This window comes from Labeo rohita, chromosome 12 (genome assembly GCF_022985175.1).
Source record: "Labeo rohita strain BAU-BD-2019 chromosome 12, IGBB_LRoh.1.0, whole genome shotgun sequence".
Classification (NCBI taxonomy): Eukaryota; Metazoa; Chordata; class Actinopteri; order Cypriniformes; family Cyprinidae; genus Labeo; species Labeo rohita.
Genome location: NC_066880.1, coordinates 8,804,417 through 8,822,497, shown reverse-complemented (window position 1 = coordinate 8,822,497; position 18,081 = coordinate 8,804,417). Strand labels below are relative to the sequence as shown.

The 18,081-nt window shown below is 37.8% G+C and overlaps 1 protein-coding gene across 1 annotated transcript; it reads right to left on the bottom strand.

Annotated features, from left to right (window-relative positions):
• Positions 1–311: 311 nt before the first annotated feature.
• fscn2b (fascin actin-bundling protein 2b, retinal) lies at positions 312–15,058 on the bottom strand. The gene is made up of 5 exons (XM_051123707.1): positions 13,285–15,058; positions 3,842–3,998; positions 3,496–3,617; positions 3,227–3,394; positions 312–1,243 (listed from the first exon to the last, which is right to left on the bottom strand). The coding sequence occupies exons 1-5, from the start codon at positions 14,102–14,104 to the stop codon at positions 1,038–1,040; spliced, it is 1,473 nt and encodes a 490-aa protein (XP_050979664.1). The 5' UTR covers positions 14,105–15,058; the 3' UTR covers positions 312–1,037.
• Between the last annotated feature and the right edge of the window lie 3,023 nt (positions 15,059–18,081).

The following is an 18,081-nucleotide window of genomic DNA, read 5'->3' as shown; positions in this document are numbered from 1 at the left end:
TCCTGTTTTGAAACTGGTATACAATAGCATACAAGTAAATATAGAATTTCAAATGTTCATCTTATTGACTGCAGCTACCAGCAATTTATTTCTGAACCAAGTCTCCACAAACAATGGGTTCTCTCTGTCGGTAGTAATGCGAACTGTATAAAGCACACAGCAACAGCAAATACAGCTTGCCTCGACTCAATTCTGATGTCTCGGTAGCCAATTAAATTCAGAGCAGAACAATCCATTTGTTTTACCTAAACCCAGGTTACAGTAAATGAGATTCATTCCTCCAGAATTAAGAGACAGGATTTTATTGTAATAACTGTAAAACCTTTCCAGATGGTCTTAAGAAGGAGTAAGTAAATAAATCACAGTAGGGAATAAAATGAATTTAATCCTGGTACCTTTCAGTTCGGCGAGACAGAGTAATTACTGTGTATCCAGTTCTATTCTTGGTTGCTTGGCGTTCCTGTCAGTTGCTAGTTAGCTTAAAGAAACAACAAAAAGAATTCATTTACCAGGCCTAAACATATTTAAATGCCACGTATGTCCACATATGACAAACACACAGTCTGTAACCCCAGAGAATAAAACAAGCTTCACTGGAACTGACAAACATTGACAATATAATAAATAAGAGCATGAAAGACAAGACAATAATGGGTCATTAGGGTTAAAAAAAGAAGTAATAAACAAAAACAGCAGTAATTAATTATAATTTTAGATGTTGGAAGTGATTTGCCACAATAATAGAATGCTTTGCAAGTTTTATGTAAAATTATCACCTCACACATTTTTCCTAACAGTGTGCAATAGTGAGCTGATATGATAATGTCATGTTTGTTTGTTTTTTTAATACAGGCTCAATTTGTATAGGTCTATACACCAGAAATGGTAAATAATACATGCGTAATGCTGAATACTGATTCTACATCAAATGCAGACATCCACATATTAAACCTTAATTGTACCAATTTGTTACTTGCATCTGTAAATCCAAGAGTTTAACACAGGTGAGTGACAGTTCCTTAAATGTCCACATGGTGTCAGTATTCCCAGAGGGAAGTGCTGTCTGCATGCTCTCCATCTCCTTTCAGATTGCCTCCTTGGTCTCCACGCAGATATTTGCCGTTTTTGCCCCTCATAGCTATCCGTCCATGCTCTAAGAACTCAAAGCAGAAATCTTCAGGTGTGTCTCCATCAGTACACACCAAGCCACTGTTGGAAACATACCAGAATTTTCCACCAGCACCTGTAGGAAAAACAATACGGGTCAGCTTTATAACATATAACTAACATGTTGTTCCAAACCCCTAAGACCTTCGTTCATCATCAGACCACAAATTAAGATATTTTTAATAGAATCCAAAGGTTTCTGACCCTGCATAGACAGCGATGCAACTGAAACGTTCCCAGGCCCAGAAAGGCAGTAAGGACGTCTATAAAATAGTCCATGTGACATCAGTGGTTCAACCATAATTTTACAAAGCTAAGAGAATACTTTTTGTCGTAAAGAAAACAAAAGTAATGACTTTATTCAACAATTTCTTCTCTTCTGTGTCCGTCTTCACCGCACGTTCATATGCGTACCACGATCCATTACAGTTGAACAACTGATGTTGCATGGACTGGGCCATTCTGTAATTGTGGGTACATCTCATGTCCGTGAAGTATTTTTTGAATATATTTTCATCAATATAAAGCCCTGATGCTTAATTTTCTAGTACACAATTATATTTTTCCCAATCACACTACTATATGTTGAAAAAGCTGTATCTTTTGTTCAAAAATAATGTTTATATCACATACAACCCTAGTATTCAATTCAATTCTACTCTGCCTTTAAGCATGAAAATTACCTCAAATATAAATTAATTTCATAGTTTTGCCTTCAGTTAGATTAGGTTATCAAGACATTTGGGTGTGCGCTTCAAAAATACTAAGTGAAGAGTTCAGATGCAAAACCAGCTAAATCCATCTGACGTAATTCTTTAAAATGAGCATTTCTTTCTGGCTACTTTGTATGAGTTTTTATGTAAGTACTGGCACTTCTGATTGGGCTGAGGCTGGAATTTAGTGAGTTTGAAGTAAAAGTATTTGATGGACGTGTACTATGTGTCAGGAGCATTCATTCAGTATCATTTTCTCATTTTTGACTGAGATGGCTTTTAGCTGGTTTTGCATCTGAACTCTTCAAGTGTTTATTGTGATATAACAAGTTATAACTTGTTTGTGTCTGAAAAATCATTATCAACTAAGTTACCCACTAGAACCCCCCCCCTATAAAAGGAATGGTTTGTCCCATTCTCACATAATTTGCACAGTATGATTATATTTCCTCTAGAAGCACATGGATGAAACACTAGAAGTTATGTTCTCTCTCTTCCCCTAATATTGGTTAAACTAGCAAACCTGTGTCAAGAGTGGATTAATTGACTGTCAACAGTGTTACTCAAGTATTACTGCTGCGAATTTTAACAAGACAATTTAACTAAAACTTATGTTTTGTTTATGAAAATATATTTCTAAACATACCATATGCTCAGTAGTTCTAGGCTTTGATGTTGAGTATAGGCCCAAAATGCTCAACTAAGTTACCTGTCAACTGTGTTACCCAGTAAAGGTAACATGGTGGACAGTAGCAAACATAGATGGTATTTTATGCACATATTCCTACAGATCACCTTTATTTATATAGCACTTTATACAATATAAATAGTTTCAAAGCAGCTATGTAAGGTCATGTTTGGGTTTTTGGGAAACAGGAAAACTTTTTTCTTCACATTGTCAAATTCTAAATGTACCCCTAATTATAGAATGACCTGACTATTTTAACAATGTCCTTACTACCTTTTCGTGCCTTGAACGTGTCAGTTGCGTTGCTGTCTAGGGCCTGAAAGCTCTTTGATTTCATCAAAAATATCTTAATTTGTGTTCTGAAAATGAATGAAGGTCTTACGGGTTTGAAACGACGTGAGGGTGAGTAATTAATGACAGAATTTTCATTTTTGGGTGAACTATCCCTTTAATAAGCACAATGCAAAAGCACCAAAGAGCTAAAAATGATATAAAAAAATTAATTACATTTTTTGACATTTCTGACAACTGATTACAACTCACAGAACTTATTGCCAGAAGCTATTTTTGTCCTTAATTGCTTTCCAGAAATGTGCTTTAGGATTTATTACATGACATACGGAATAAAAATGATTGACAATGCCGGATTAAAACTCACCTTTAATGTGGTATGCGCCATCACTGAACTGCAGTGTAAATATGTCATAGACTGAACGATTGGCGTCCAGTGTATTTGAGTTCTTGTGGTGACAAACATAACCATTCTCTCCCCTCAGGATCAGAATGGGCCTATTGATCAGCTTCAGAATCAACTGTTCGTCCTCACCTGGAGGAAAAAACAGGGGAACATATTGTATTCTTGTACGTTTCACAAATAACATTTGATTTGATTTAGATGTTTTGATTTGTTTTGTGGTATGAACTCACCCACAGAGTCACTGACTGCAGCAAGCTGGCCATTTTTCTTAGTGCATACATATTTTCCATTGCTGGCTCGCAGTGCCACCCGTCGACCGAGCCACACTATGTCAAACATGGTGTTGGCACCGCTACACGCAGTGGGAGATTGTACGTATAAGTGTTAATAAAACATGTACACCCACAGAGAACAGGAGTAAATGAAATAGCTTTACAATTTCTGTTCTTTTACTGCTGTGTTATGGATGCATTTACTCATAGTTACATAATAGGATTGTCGCTTGCCCTCATGTCATATCTCATAAAACTGAAAGAGAAAGATTACACAGTGTTTGAAAGTAAAGCTAAATCTTACGCTTCTGTGGCTGTTGACTGGATGCCTCCATGAGTGACAAGCGTCCAATAATTCCCTTCGTTAGTTCTGAATTTGCACTTTCTTGTGTCTTTATCAATTTCCATTTGAAATGTCTCCATGTCGGTCTCATCGTCTTGATTGGCTGAGACACTCACTCCTGTTAAGAAGCAAACAGGACATAAGATGAAATTGTTATTCGTTGCTTTTAATTTAAAAGCTATAGGATCAAACAACAACCATCATAAAAGTTGATTTAGTTGGAGGTACAAAGGCAGTGCTCTGATATACAGCAATGAATGTACATAAAATATAATGTGATGAGATTTTCGCCTCAGCCAAAACTATTTGCTCTGGAACAAATAATAGATTAATGGGACCAAAGACTGCCTGTTAGATTTAGCCAAAATGAATTATATCTTGTTTAACCACTATAGAGACATCAGAGGCAAATTCCTGAAGAACTGGCTGAGGTAAGGCTACTCTCGGCGGGTTCATAAGCGTTGAACGGCCGCTGATGCAACATCGGAGCAAATTTTCAAATAGACATTATCTTTATTAACCAACCGCATATTTGAAGTCTAAACAAATACATTCTTGCCTAACTTTTAAAACTACTGTACATTCCGTGGCACAAAAACAGTATTATTTATAAAATTTTACAGTGGATTTAGGCGTCCGCCATGACACTCACTGTGAGAAATACCACAAATGGAGTGATACAAATGGTGAAACAGTTTTGCTATCACTAGAATATTGCACACTTCTCAGCCAATCAGATTTGAGGACCACAAAGAATTGTTATATATATATATATATATATATTCTACCATACCAGTCAAAAGTTTTTGAACAGTGAGATTTTTAATGTTTAAAGTAGTCTCTTCTGCTCACCAAGCCTACATGTATTTGATTCAAAGTACAGCAAAAACAGTAAAATTTTGAAATATTTTTACAATTTAAAATAACTGCTTTCTATTTGAATATATTTTAAAGTGTAATTTATTCCTGTGATCAAAGCTACATTTTCAGCATCAATACTCCAGTCTTCAGTGCCATTCTAATTATTCTAATATGCTGATTTGCTGATCAAGAATATTTTTTTATTATTGTTATTATCAATTAAAACAGTTGAATAAGCTTTTGTAACATTATACACTATACCATACAAAAGCTTTGAGTCAGTATAATTTTCATATTTTTATTTTTATTTATTTTTGGGGGAAATTATAGAAATTAATACTTTTAATTAGCAAGGATGCTTTAAAGTGATCAAAAGTGATCAAAAGTGATGATAAAGACATTTATAATGTTACAAAAGATTTCTATTTCAAATAAATGCTGTTCTTCTGAACTTTCTATTCATCAAAGAAACCTGAAAAAATTCAATTTAGCTGTTTTCAACATAATAGTAATAATAATAAATATTTTTGTGCAGCAAATCAGAAAATTAGAATGATTTCTGAAGAATCGTGATTGAGTAACGATGCTAAAAATTCAGTTTTGAAATCACAGGAATAAATTACATTTTAAAATACATTCAAATAGAAAACAGTTTTAAATAGTAAAAAATATATCACATTTGCACTGTTTTTGCTGTGCTTTGGATCAAATAAATGCAGGCTTGGTGAGCAGAAGAGACTTCTTTAAAAACAAAAAAAAATCTTACTGTTCAAAAACCTTTGACTGGTAGTATATATGTATATTTTTCAATGTTCAAAACCATTTTTAGCACTCTTTGATGAATAAAAAGTTCAAAACAGCATCAGATTATGAAACAGTAACCCACCTTCTGAATCTTTCTTAAATAAAATATTCAAACACAGAAAAGTTACTCTCATTGTTATGCCCCAATACAATCACACCGTTTGACGCTGACTATTAGAACAATATGTAACAAGCTTTTCTGGGGACGTTTCAAATGTATCCGCTTAAACAAGATAGCATGTGTTTGTCCTGAACTTTCCCCTAGTTTGGAATCCTGAAGGGAGACAAAGCACAAGCATGATTAACTTCACTGCCACGCACGACAGGCATCAACCTGACTCTGAGTCCTACGTCTGCAGCGGACCGTGTTTATTTAAGACTCACATCTATAGTTAATGGAGCCCAAACATGTCACTCCACAGTCTATAAACATCCTTTATTTCAATGCAAGATCACTGATGTTTTGAAACGAGAAGGTTTACTCATTCAGTCACGATGACAGATTCATTCTAAATCAGTGTATTATTTGTAACATTAACATTTACACAACAAGACCACTGGCTGAGGTCTGAAACATTTTTTTATATCCAAGCCATTAATCTTGATCATGCTATTGGGTTGTGTAACAGATGTAGACTTTGTGTGTTTCTATTATGTGTGTGTATTTTAGTCTATGTACCAGAAGTACATTCATATATTCTTACTGGCAAACAACATTTCTGTATGCGTCTAGATTACTATTCAGTGCAGTAGGGCAAACCCACTCGTCATTGTATCTTTCTCACTGCACCGATAAAACCTTGGCATGGAAACCATGACCTTGGCAGGGTCAGAGGCCTCATTGCACCCCGCTGGGTTTCTATGCCAATTAGTCCCTGGACTTTGTCATGGCATTCATTAGACTAGAATTTAAGGCATAGCTGTGTTCAAAAAAACATCTTAAAAAAAAGACACAAAGAGACCAAGTTATATATGAGAGTGCTTGTTTTCTTTTAAGTGGCAAAAGTATGGTCAATCAATTCAAAATTTTAGTTTAGGTTATGAGTCTGTTTAATAGTTTTAAGGTCGAGTTTTCAAACGTTATTAGCTATTTATTAAAATTATTATTAAACATTATTAACCATACATGTATGTACACTAGCATTCAAACTACCAATAAAAGATTTTATGTTTTTGAAAGAAAAAATAATACAGTAAAAAACAGTACTATTCTCATATATTATTGCAATTTAAATTAACTGTTTTCTATCTGAATATATTTTAAAATGAAATTTACTCCTGTGATGCAAAGATGAATTTTCAGCAACATTACAACAGTCCGCAGTGTCAAAAAAACAAAACAAACAAAAAAAAAAAAAACAGCTTTTGTTTAATATTTTTGTGGAAATTGTGATACACTACCATTCAAAAGTTTGAGGTAAGAGTGAAAAAAAAAATGAAGAAGAAATTAATACTTTTGTTCACCAAGGATACATTTAATTGATCAAAAGTGACAGTAAAACATTTATAATTTTACAAAAGATTTCTTTTTTTTAAATAAATGCTGTTACTTTGAAGTTCTATTTATCAAAGAATCCAGAAAAATGTGTCACAGATCTTACAAAATTATTAAGTAGGAAAAATTGTTTAAAGCATTAACATTAGGAACCAATATAATATATTATTTAATAAATATAATATAATATATGTGGTACGACTTAATATTCTAGTTTAATTTCAAAATATTACTTTTTAAACTGCATTTTTGATCAAATAAATGCAGCCCTGGTGAGAATACGAGACTTATTTTTAAAACATTTATAAATCTTTATTATTTAAAAGTATTAAACATTTATTTAAAATTTGTTTTGGTAGTGCAAGTAATTTAAAATGAAATAGCATATTCAAAAATATAAAAATGAAGTATCATAAAACTATTGTACACTACCAGTCAAAAGATTTTAAACATTAAGATTTTTAATGTTTTTTAACGAAGTCTCTTCTGCTCACCAAGCCTGCATTTATTTGATTCAAAGTACAGCAAAAACAGTACAATTTTGAAATATTTTTACTATTTAAAATAACTGTTTTCTATTTGAATATATTTTAAAAATGTAATTTATTTCTGTGATTTCAATGCTGAATTTTTAGCATCATTACTCCAGTCACATGATCCTTCAGAAATCATTCTAATGTTCCGATTTTATTATTATTATTATGATGTTGAAAACAGCTGAGTAGACTTTTTTCAGGTTTCTTTGATGAACAGAAAGTTCAGAAGAACAGCATTTATCTGAAACAGAAATCTTTTGTAACATAATAAATGTCTTTATCATCACTTTTGATTAATTTAAAGCATCCTTGCTAAATAAAAGTATTACTTTCTATAATTTATTATATAATTTCTATTATTCTATTATTTTATTAACAGCAAATCAGCATATTAGAATGATTTCTGAAGGATGATGTGACACTGAAGACTGGAGTAATGATGCTGAAAATGTAGCTTTGATCAAAGGAATAAATTACAATTTAAAATATATTCAAACAGAAAGCAGTTATTTTAAATAGTACAAATATATAGTACAAATATAAATGCAGGCTTGGTGAGCAGAAGAGACTTCTTTAAAAAAAAAAACAAATCGCCCTGTTCAAAAACTTTTGACTGTTAGTGTATATTTGCGCTTCTTAAAAGAAGCAACCAACTTTATGATATCTTCAAAAGCTTTTGAGGACAAGAAGAAACATAAACAAACATTAGTCAAGTGCGTTTAAACTTTTGTCTGGTAGGGCGACTAAACGATTGAACTGCATGATCAAGCAAAGATGCGTCAAACAGATTGTCGTGGCTAAGGCTCAAAGTGGATGTATCCGAAAATATCCCTTGATCATTTTCTTAAGCCTTTAACAGGCCAGATCCTGCACCTTACCCCCTTCTCCCTCCACCCTGTCATCCTTCCTGCCCCTCCCCTTCTAATGCTGTAACCTCTCCTAAATCTCAGCATGCAAAGAGACACAAAGCTGCACCGTAGGGCCCAGTAAGCAGCTTTTTGGAGTAGCGTATGTACAATCCTCCAGCTCCGAGGAAAACCAGTCGGGAGGCTGAAGTAATACTATTGTTTCGACGAGACTCCGCAGGGTGCCTGAGACATGCTGGGAAAGAAACCAGGCCTATCAGCAGAATCTGCTGCCATCGATCACTCCACCATGGAATGCTTTTTTAGCTATATAGGCTGTGTGCTTGTGTTTCTCTCTCCGCCTGTCGTTTTCTCTCACACCGCATGGTCTATTTTTACAAATCATCTCGGCCTATCAATAGACACTACCTGGTCTTACTTTGGAATGGGTTCTATAATCTGATTCCTAATGGTTTTAAGTGATATGCTGGCTTAAGACAACACAGTGTCAGTGCATTGTTTTTGTTGGAACCAGAGCGCAACCACCAGCCAAAGTTGCCAAAAACAAAGTCTAGTTTCTAATCAAGACAAAATCAGGGATAACGAAAAAGAAACAGCTTTAGATGTTTCTCTTTCTCAAATCAGACATCACTCCGCTGCAGCGGTTTTCATTTCTGCGGCCCGTTACACTTTATTTTCCAATTTCACGTCTGACTCTGCTTTAGTTTTGCACCAAAGATAGAAGAAGAGAGGCCAGCTGGGGCAGGACACTCTATCTCCTCTGTTGATCATTCCTCATCCACGGCATTGTGATTACTGAGCTCAATCCTGAACTCCTGCGAATGACCTCACTCCCATCACAGAATGCTCCCTCTCAATTTACCAACCCATTTCTGGAGAATGGTAACAGTACCCAGAGACAGAGACAGCGAGAGGGCCGTCTCAAAACTGGGGCAAGTAGATCGCTGCATGCGTACCAGGTCAAACACCTATCAGAGATCACAAAAGATATACGGGAGAACGCTACATGCATAGGTTTTGGTTTAACATGCATGTGTACAGTGGAGTTTAAAAGTCTGGGGCTATATTGAAAAACTAAAGAGATTATAAAACTCATTAGAATTTTCCAATTCAACTTTCATATTCAATTTCATGTTGATATTCAAATTTGTCATGGAAATATTGCATTAAATTATAAAAATGCTAAATATAAGCATTTATACTATGGGAGAATGCACAGGTTTTGGTTTAACATGCATGTATACAGTGGGGTTCAAAAGTCTGGGGCTATATCGAAAATAAAATAAAATAAAATAAAATAAACATCCGGAGAGCACATAGCTCGAGTGCTGCCGTCACCAAAGCAGAAATGGGACAAACTAAAAGAAAATTTACGACTAAAGAGATTACGACTAAAACTCATTTTGATTTTTCAATTCAACTTTTACATTCAATTTCATGTTGATATTAGAATCATGAAAATATTGTATTAAATTATAAAATTGCAAAATATAAGCATTTCCACTACAGTATGAATAGATTTTGTTTTAACATGCGTGGAGTGGAGTTCAAAAGTTGGGCTATATTGAAAAATAAAATAAAATAAAAAATAAATAATTAAAATAAAATAAAATAAAATAAAATCTGGAGTGCTGCTGCCACCAAAGCAGAAACTCATTTTAATTTCCTAAAACCTGTTTTAATTTTTTTATTCAATTTTTACATAGAGTTTCATGTCGACATTGAAATTTACCATGAAAATATTTTATTAAATTATAAAAATGCTAAATATAAGCATTTCCATGGTCCCAGACTTTTGGACCCCATTGTGGGTGAATATGTCTACTTAGACATATGTGGCCCAAACCTAAAGCTGTGATCTCCAAATGTACCAAGACACTCTGAGATTAATTTTTAATGGTAAGGTGATGCCGTAATCTACTGTCTCTCATTTTATTTGCTTCTTTCTTTCTTTCTTTCTTTCTTTCTTTCTTTCTTTCTGTCTTTCTTTCTATCTCTCTTTCTCAATATCTCTTCCTTTGTACTCATCTCCTTTTCACCTTCCGGGCCGGATTAGAATGCTCCAGGGAACACTGTGGAGGTGATGAAGAACATGGTAACAGATCCACCCATCTGAGTGCGTGCCATCTTTCCGATTCAAGTATGTGTGCCACACAACATGCGCCATAGCTGTTGCAAAAAAAGTACACCACAACAAATGCAAACGAACAAACATCATATCTAGCGATATTTCTGAAAAACTTCAATGCAATGTCACTGTTCATTATTGATTAAAAGATCATCTGCGAGTTTGCGTTGCGTCCCAGGGCGAGAGGCCTGGGGCTTAATGAACGTCAGACCTGCAGAGCTGATTGGCAGTCCTGTCTAAAGTCATCTCTGGTTCCCTTCATCATGTAGAGACTCTCTAAAAGAAATGAACTGCTTCATCCATTAGCAAAATTACTTTACCTAATTGCTTTTGCACAGAATGAATGTGCAATAGATGGGGAGAGATGCTTCTCGTTCATTAAGAACAAATGTTCCATCTGGCCTGTGTCATTTTCTCTGTCTTTTTTCACCCATAATGAAATGCCTAGATTTTTTTTGGAAATATGTTGATACTTTATGTTTGAATCGACACTGAACCACTCGAAGCAGGAGAAACACACCATGCAGAGCTCAGTAAGAGTCGTAACGTGTGACTCAAACATCTCACATCTTAATTTTGATTACAATCCAGAGCTTGTGACTATGGCTTCAGCTGAAGACCCTACAATTTATTGGAGGATTTGTATAATAGCTGCCCTGCAACCTATTTATTGGTTCCTGGTACGCATGCTTTTCTACCACAAACTAACTTTTCGAACACCATTAAATGGCTATATCCCATGGGTAAACTAAACAGACAATACAACATCATGTCCTCCTCAGGGAACCGCTGTTAAAGTCATTGATTTATGATCTTTTAAGAGTGACAATGACAAAAAAAGCCATACCGTGTACCTGTCCACACCCATAATGCATTATGTCTCTATTCATTGTGATTTTGTGCCTGATCTTTCTTCCTCCTGCCCGTCTTGTTCTCTTTTCTGCTGTATACTTTCACACTATCCATTGTCTCTTTTCCCCTATTGGTTTTTTTCGCCTGTCGGGCCAAAACCCAACTGCTCCCGGAGGACTCTCTGATTTGCGTCCCCATTGTAGCCCAGTGCATTGCATGGTCCCCAGATAAAGAAATGCGCGGAAGGCTTGTGTTTCTGAAAGCAGACTCCACCATCATTGAAATGCCCCTGTCCACTCAATTATTTATCACACCTTGCCTAGTGTGTGCATGCATGTGCACATGTGCATGTAACTATATCAGAACGCATCTTCTTATTTTGTCATATAAAAGTACTGATTAAAACTGTATCACTCTGTGAAAAAAAATATGTGCAAATGCACATACATCTGTGAAAATGAGAACGAGCGTAAGACCAAGAGAGAGAGAGATGGATGAGTGTACTGGAGAGGACAGGATCTGTTACTGACCCAGCTTCTTATGGTGGATATTCAAAGCCATTCAGTTTCTCCAGTAATTTATCTATTGCAGGTGGCTCAAAATGCTTACCCAGAGCTCTGCACTGGAGATAATGGATAATGTTACAGCATGCAAGATTTACATTATAGAACTTAGTTGCTCAGTCAAGACAGGAAACTACAATTATGCAGCGTGTTTGTTAGCAGAGCACATGGCCAGCGAATAAAAATCGGCCATGTCTGGCAGATTAATATTGGCCTACTCAGCTGAAAAGACAGCTGCCGTATATTATTTCTGTGAGGTCACTCTCATGGGCGTGACTCAGTGTTCACCTGCTCTGCAGGCTAGTTTCCATAGATTTGACTATGTGTGCATAGTTTGCAGTGCAGCTGCAATTTTGCATGCAAGTTATTTTCATGCATTGGTGTGCTTGCATATAAAAACACTACTAATGGGTTGTGATAGCACAACTGTGTAAATTACGCTCGGACTACTAAAATCATATTGTTTAGCATATTATTCAGTTGCAAAAAATTACATTTTTCGAATCTTTCATTGCGATTGACATTTACATGATTGAACTCCATACTCTAGATTCTATATCTGGTTACCCGACAGGTATTAGAGGTACTTAGTAGATGAAATGAGGACTCACATGTGTTACGCAAGACACTACAGGAGTGCTAAGAGATAGGGACAAACCTTATTTAAGTTCCCTTGAATCTTTGAAGAAGAAGAAAAAATGAAAATTCTGCCATCATTTACTCACTCTCATGATGTTGCAAACCTTTAAGACTTGCTTTCTTCTGTGGAATGTAAAAGTCATAAGTGACCCTGGCCCACAAAAGCACTCATAAGGGTCATTTTGAAACTGAGATTTATGCATAAATAAGCTTTCCATTGATGTATGGTTTGTTAGGATAGGACAATATCTGGCTGAGATACAACTACTTGAAAATCTGTCATTTGAAAATCTGAGGGTGCAAAAAACAAAAAATGCATATTACTAATCAAAAATTAAGTTTTGATATATCTACGGTAGGAAATTTACAAAATATCTTCATGGAACATGATCTTTACTCAATATCCTAATGATTTTTGGCATAAAAGAAAAATCAATAATTTTGACCCATACAATGTGTTTTTGGCTATTGCTACTTAACACTGGTTTTATGGTCCAGAGTCACATATAGATTTGGAAATGACAGGTGAGTAAATAAAGTCAGAACTTAAATTTAAAGATTGCATTAACCCAATTCTACAGCAAAAAATTAGGTTAGTCGCTGAAGCACGTGGTTCTCCTGTAGGGGAACTTCAAAAGAAACTTAACTAGCACCACTTACCTTGTCTGATTGAAACAAATCTGTTGTTGGCGGCCTGAAACACCACTTGCGGATGGCTTTCCTCAAGATCAAACAGCTCATCTTTGCCAGGTTTGGAGCAGCGTCCAGAGCGCAAAGTTCCAGTGGGCCCCATGGGGGTCAAGTACTTCCCCTCACAGTCCTTGAAGGCCAACTTGCCTGATTTCAGTTCCAAAGTGTAGCCTGTCCCACGGCCATTTTCCGAGGACAGTTTTCCATCATTGCTCAGAAAGCGGCTGTCGCTGGTCTTAAGACAATATTTGCCGTCCATGTACACAAGAGTTAGAAGAGCATCCACACCCCAGGGGATGTTGCTGTCCACAGCAATCTCTCCCTCTGGAGACGCTAGATGGGCGTAGCGTTTGCGGGCCACGCTGAGCAGATTTGCCTGTGGGTGCAAGGCCAGGTGCATGGCCCACAATTCTGCCTCACCAATGGTCTGCGCAAAGCAGGATAGGTAGTCCTCTGAACCTCCGAAGAAGCGCAGATATGGTTCGGACTGTAGGGCCCAGCGCCCGTCTGACTGTGCCACAATTAGGAAGCGGCAGTCATTCTCTTTGGTTTCAGCCTCGCAGCTTACCTTGCCATCTTTGTCGGAAGCCAGGTAGCGCCCCAGGTGACTGCGCAGGTACACTACCTGACCATCCTGCTCATCCTGCTCCAGAGTCCAGATCTGCTTCTTCTTTAGACTCGGAGCTGAAGCGTTCAACTTAAAGCCGAAGGCCTCCGCCGTTAGGTAGCGATTCTCATAATTAATAAGCCCGAATTGTAGCTTGAGGGCTTTACTACCATTGGAGGGCATCCTGGCTTACAACCCAGATGGAAGCCAAAGAGTATTGAAAATCTTTCAATGTTAGCTCACCTACTTGTCCTGATTGATTTGCTTCCTTTTGGAGAAGAGTAAAGTCGTCTTGGTGTAGCGGACTCTTTTCAGATACAGGCCTTAACTTTCTTTAGTAGTTCCTCTTTTGGTTTTGTTCTTGGTCCTTGGCCTCTCCGCTCGGTAGAAACGGCGTCTGGCTCCCCGGAGAGCTTGCAGAGGCTCTGGAGATTTTTTTTCCCTGTGTTTCCTAATCAGATCAGATTATAATCAGGAGGACTCAACACCTCAATCCAGAGAGGCACTGACGTCACCCTGATCCCAACGGTTCCTTTTCCTCTGTGCCCCTTTCACTCGCTTCCTCTGTCTCATTCCCCTTCCTTCTCAATTTACCTGCGATTTTCTGTCCTCTCCAGTGGCTGCCTTTGGGATTGTGGGACTGCTGATCTCTTAAAGAGATGCTCAAGACCAAGTCGCACTGTTTTACTTCTTCTTTACTCGTCTCAATCCTTCAGTTTGACATTTCACCTCCTTGTCCTCTTCTAAGTCATTTTACTTGAGTTACATCCTTAGAACGTCCCTTAAACAGACAAATCGTCCTCCGAGACCTTGAGAAATAGCAGCATTTCAGTGTGCAAGGTGCCCACTATTTGCCAGGCCAGCTTGTGCCATGTCAACAAACGCCACCTGAAGTACAGTGCAGCTTTTCAGGTGTACTTCAACACCTCCCTTTCACCTGTTGTCCTATCCCCTTATCTTTCTTTTTCTACGTCCTTTCTCCTGTCTCGCTATATTGGACGTATTCTTACACTAGAGACCCTTTATGGAGGCCCAGTAATCCACCCGTTCTATAGTGCTCCCGCTTTTGTCCTCCTCCCCAGTCTCAAACTCTTTGCTGATGGCGCTTTGACACAAAGCTGGGTAACCAGAGCCCTCCCCCAGCACCCGTGGTAGTGGCCTGAGAGGGGGATCGGCTTTCCAGTGTACACTCAGGATACAGTTACATGACTTCTCTGATTCCGAGCTCGGTGGGTCATCTTTATTACGGCAATGTGCGCATGGGTGTGTGAGTGTACTTGGAGGTAACTAACAGATGCTTATTCAAAGATGCCTGACATGTAGCCATTGAAGACCAATTTACTGTGACTGAACACATCTCTCAAGCTCATTTCCAGTCGCATAAGTTGTTTGCTTAGCATTTCGCTGGCTGTGTTGCCTCATGTTTGCGTAATTCTACACATATTGTCAATCCAATTCAAATCCCAAGCATGTTTGTTCGAAAAACAGTCTCCTCAACAGGCCCCTAATCTGCCTTTCAATGATCCAACTCTTTTATTAGACCAATCTAATCCACAGCAGCCCCAAACCCCTCCTCCTCTCCTTGGGCGCGTCTTGGACACAGAACCTTCCATCTGTCGGGGACTGACCGTGTGTGGGACGGGTAAGCCTGAACCGCACACACACACACACACACACACACTTTTCTAAACACAGGAACAATAAGACGTTCATTAACCGTTATTGGCTTTGGCAAATCTATCCTTTGTTTACATTTGTTCAAGATCCTCTAAGCAGAGATGTTAACCTTAGGCATGCACTATGACCCTTAAATTTATATTTACACTTGACATAATAAAACAAAGTAGATGAAAATTGCCTTCATTATGTTTGCAGTGTTACAGTAAGTAGCTAAGGATTTAACTGCAAAATCCAGTCAAGCAGAACACAGTACCGCAGTACAACTGACGTGCTGTCAGTGGAGTGCTTGTAAATCAGTGTATGATGCCTTTGAGAAGTCTCAAAACAGTCAAAAATAATGTCCCATTAGGTTCAAAATAAAAGCTGAATTATTACACACACACATAGAAAAAGTAATGAGTAATGGTGGGAAGCATCTTTAACCCTGTCGTCTTAATGGAATCACCCTTCACTTAGGCTTTCTTCAATGGGCTGAGAGCTTGTCAATAGCAAGCAATCCCCTAAACAGCCTGATTGACAGTTTGGAGCTTTGCACTTTCAAAGAGAAAAGCTATCATGACCTGTGAGCCAGGTTAATTCTCCTGACTGCAAATACAGTGACGCAGAAGCTCCCATTACATCACTGACCATATCTTTTTCCACACGTCTGAATGAATGTATGAATTATGGTGGAAGAGATAGGAGGTCTCCAGAACTTTGATTTCTGTGGAAGAAAAATAAAAATAAACAGTTGATATTATGCCTAATATGGAAAGCATGTTTCACAGTACTTACCACAGAAAACTTTCTGAATGAAGGGAAAGTACTAGAGTGTGCCACCAGAGGGAGGCAGAGGAGGAGAAATTACCAGTGATGTGAGCAAAGTTTAGCATTATAAGGTTTTGTACAGCAGTGGTTCTCAACGCTCATTGCTCTGCACGTTTTGTATGTCTCCCTCATTTAACGCACCTGATTCAGATCATCAGCTCGTTAGGAGAAAGATCCATGAACTGAACTGAGTGTGTCAGATTCAGAAACATACAAAATGTGCAGAGCAGTGGGCCCTGAGGACTGGAGTTGAGAACCACTGTTGTACAGTACACCTGATCTGACCTGGAAATATTGTTTTTTTCCCCTCCGGGGTCCATTAGGAAGCCTATAACCTTAACCGCAAAATATTAAACAGGGACAAAATGCAGTCTAGTTTGCATGTTAGGAAGTCACACTGCAATAGAGAACCATCCAAACAATATGAACAGGAAGATAAACTACACATCACATAAACTGTCTGGTTACTAATACCCTGAAGTAATTGTTTGAGCCCCTCAGTGTCATCTTTACATTTAATTACTACAAGATTTGTCTGACAGTGTTATTTCAGCCCCCGGTCCCCATTCAAAACATCTACTCTAACCACGACAACACTATTACCACCTCTTTTATTTTTGTTGGTATTCAGCTCACAAGTGTATTCCCGTGGTCCATTACCTAAGTCAGGCATGACTCCATGCAGCACAGTATTGTGCGTGTCCACGCATGAGTGTGTGCATGAGTGTGCTTACGTGTGTGTAGTGTGTCTGGTGCGGTGGTACCTCTTGATAGGCAAGCAGATGTTTTTGGGAGGCCAGCGCTGCCAGGTTGAGTCTGAAATGGTTCTTTAGAGACCATTACCCAGCTCCTCTGATGGCAGTCAAATAGCTATCATTACTACGCAGCCTGGGGAGGGAGCACGATTGTCAGGGAGAGAGAGAGGGAGAGAGAGAAAGGAGGGGAGGGGGTGGGAGAAAAAAGCTTGAGTTTAAAAATGAACATTTCAGAGTTAACAGCCCCCCAGCTTTTTCTACCCTATTAACCGCAATGCTGCTATTCCCCTGCTCTGTCGGGAGCAACCCTGCCATCCTCAGTACCACCAATATACGTAAAACCCTTCTTTCTTGCTCTCCTTTTTCCTCTGTCTCTCACTCTACCCGGGCTCTTCATCATCCCTTTCATTTTTATCCCGTCTCCCGCACTCCCCTCAACCTGTGATCTTCTCTTCCCCTTCTTCTCTCCTCCATCTCACCCTTTCCTTACCCCATGCTCAATTTTTTCCCACCCTCATCTGCTCAACTCTGAATTCTGCGTCCTTTGGTTCTGTAACCTTGTTTTATCCTGTCATCAGAACAACAATACCAGGTTTCAGTTAAAATGTGGCTGAGGTATTTTGTTCCTTCTTTTATCTACACTAGCACTCAATTGAAATGAGGTAGGAATTAATTCCTCCCTTGAATTAAATGCTTGCTTGTACTATTTATGTTTCTGATTATCTACACTAGTGTAGAGTGATTTTTAATTTTGTGTTGTATCTACTTGCATTTGTTTTATAATCCACTTTGGATAAAATGCGTGCTAAATGAATGCATGTAAATTTAACATATTCTATTTCAGCATTAGGCATCTAAACAAAGATGGAGGAATCCAGACCAGATCAGCAAAGGGTTGATGGCTGAAGATGCCACCAG

What these genes read in the sequence shown, in the direction of transcription:
- fscn2b (XM_051123707.1), bottom strand. Translation starts at nt 14,104, where the DNA reads ATGCCCTCCAATGGTAGTAAAGCCCTCAAGCTACAATTCGGGCTTATT. An exon ending in ATTTGTTTCAATCAGACAAG is followed by an intron (nt 3,999 to 13,284) that starts GTAAGTGGTGCT and finishes GCTTCTTAACAG; the next exon opens with GAGTGAGTGTCTCAGCCAAT. An exon ending in TGGCGCATACCACATTAAAG is followed by an intron (nt 1,244 to 3,226) that starts GTGAGTTTTAAT and finishes TTTTTCCTACAG; the next exon opens with GTGCTGGTGGAAAATTCTGG.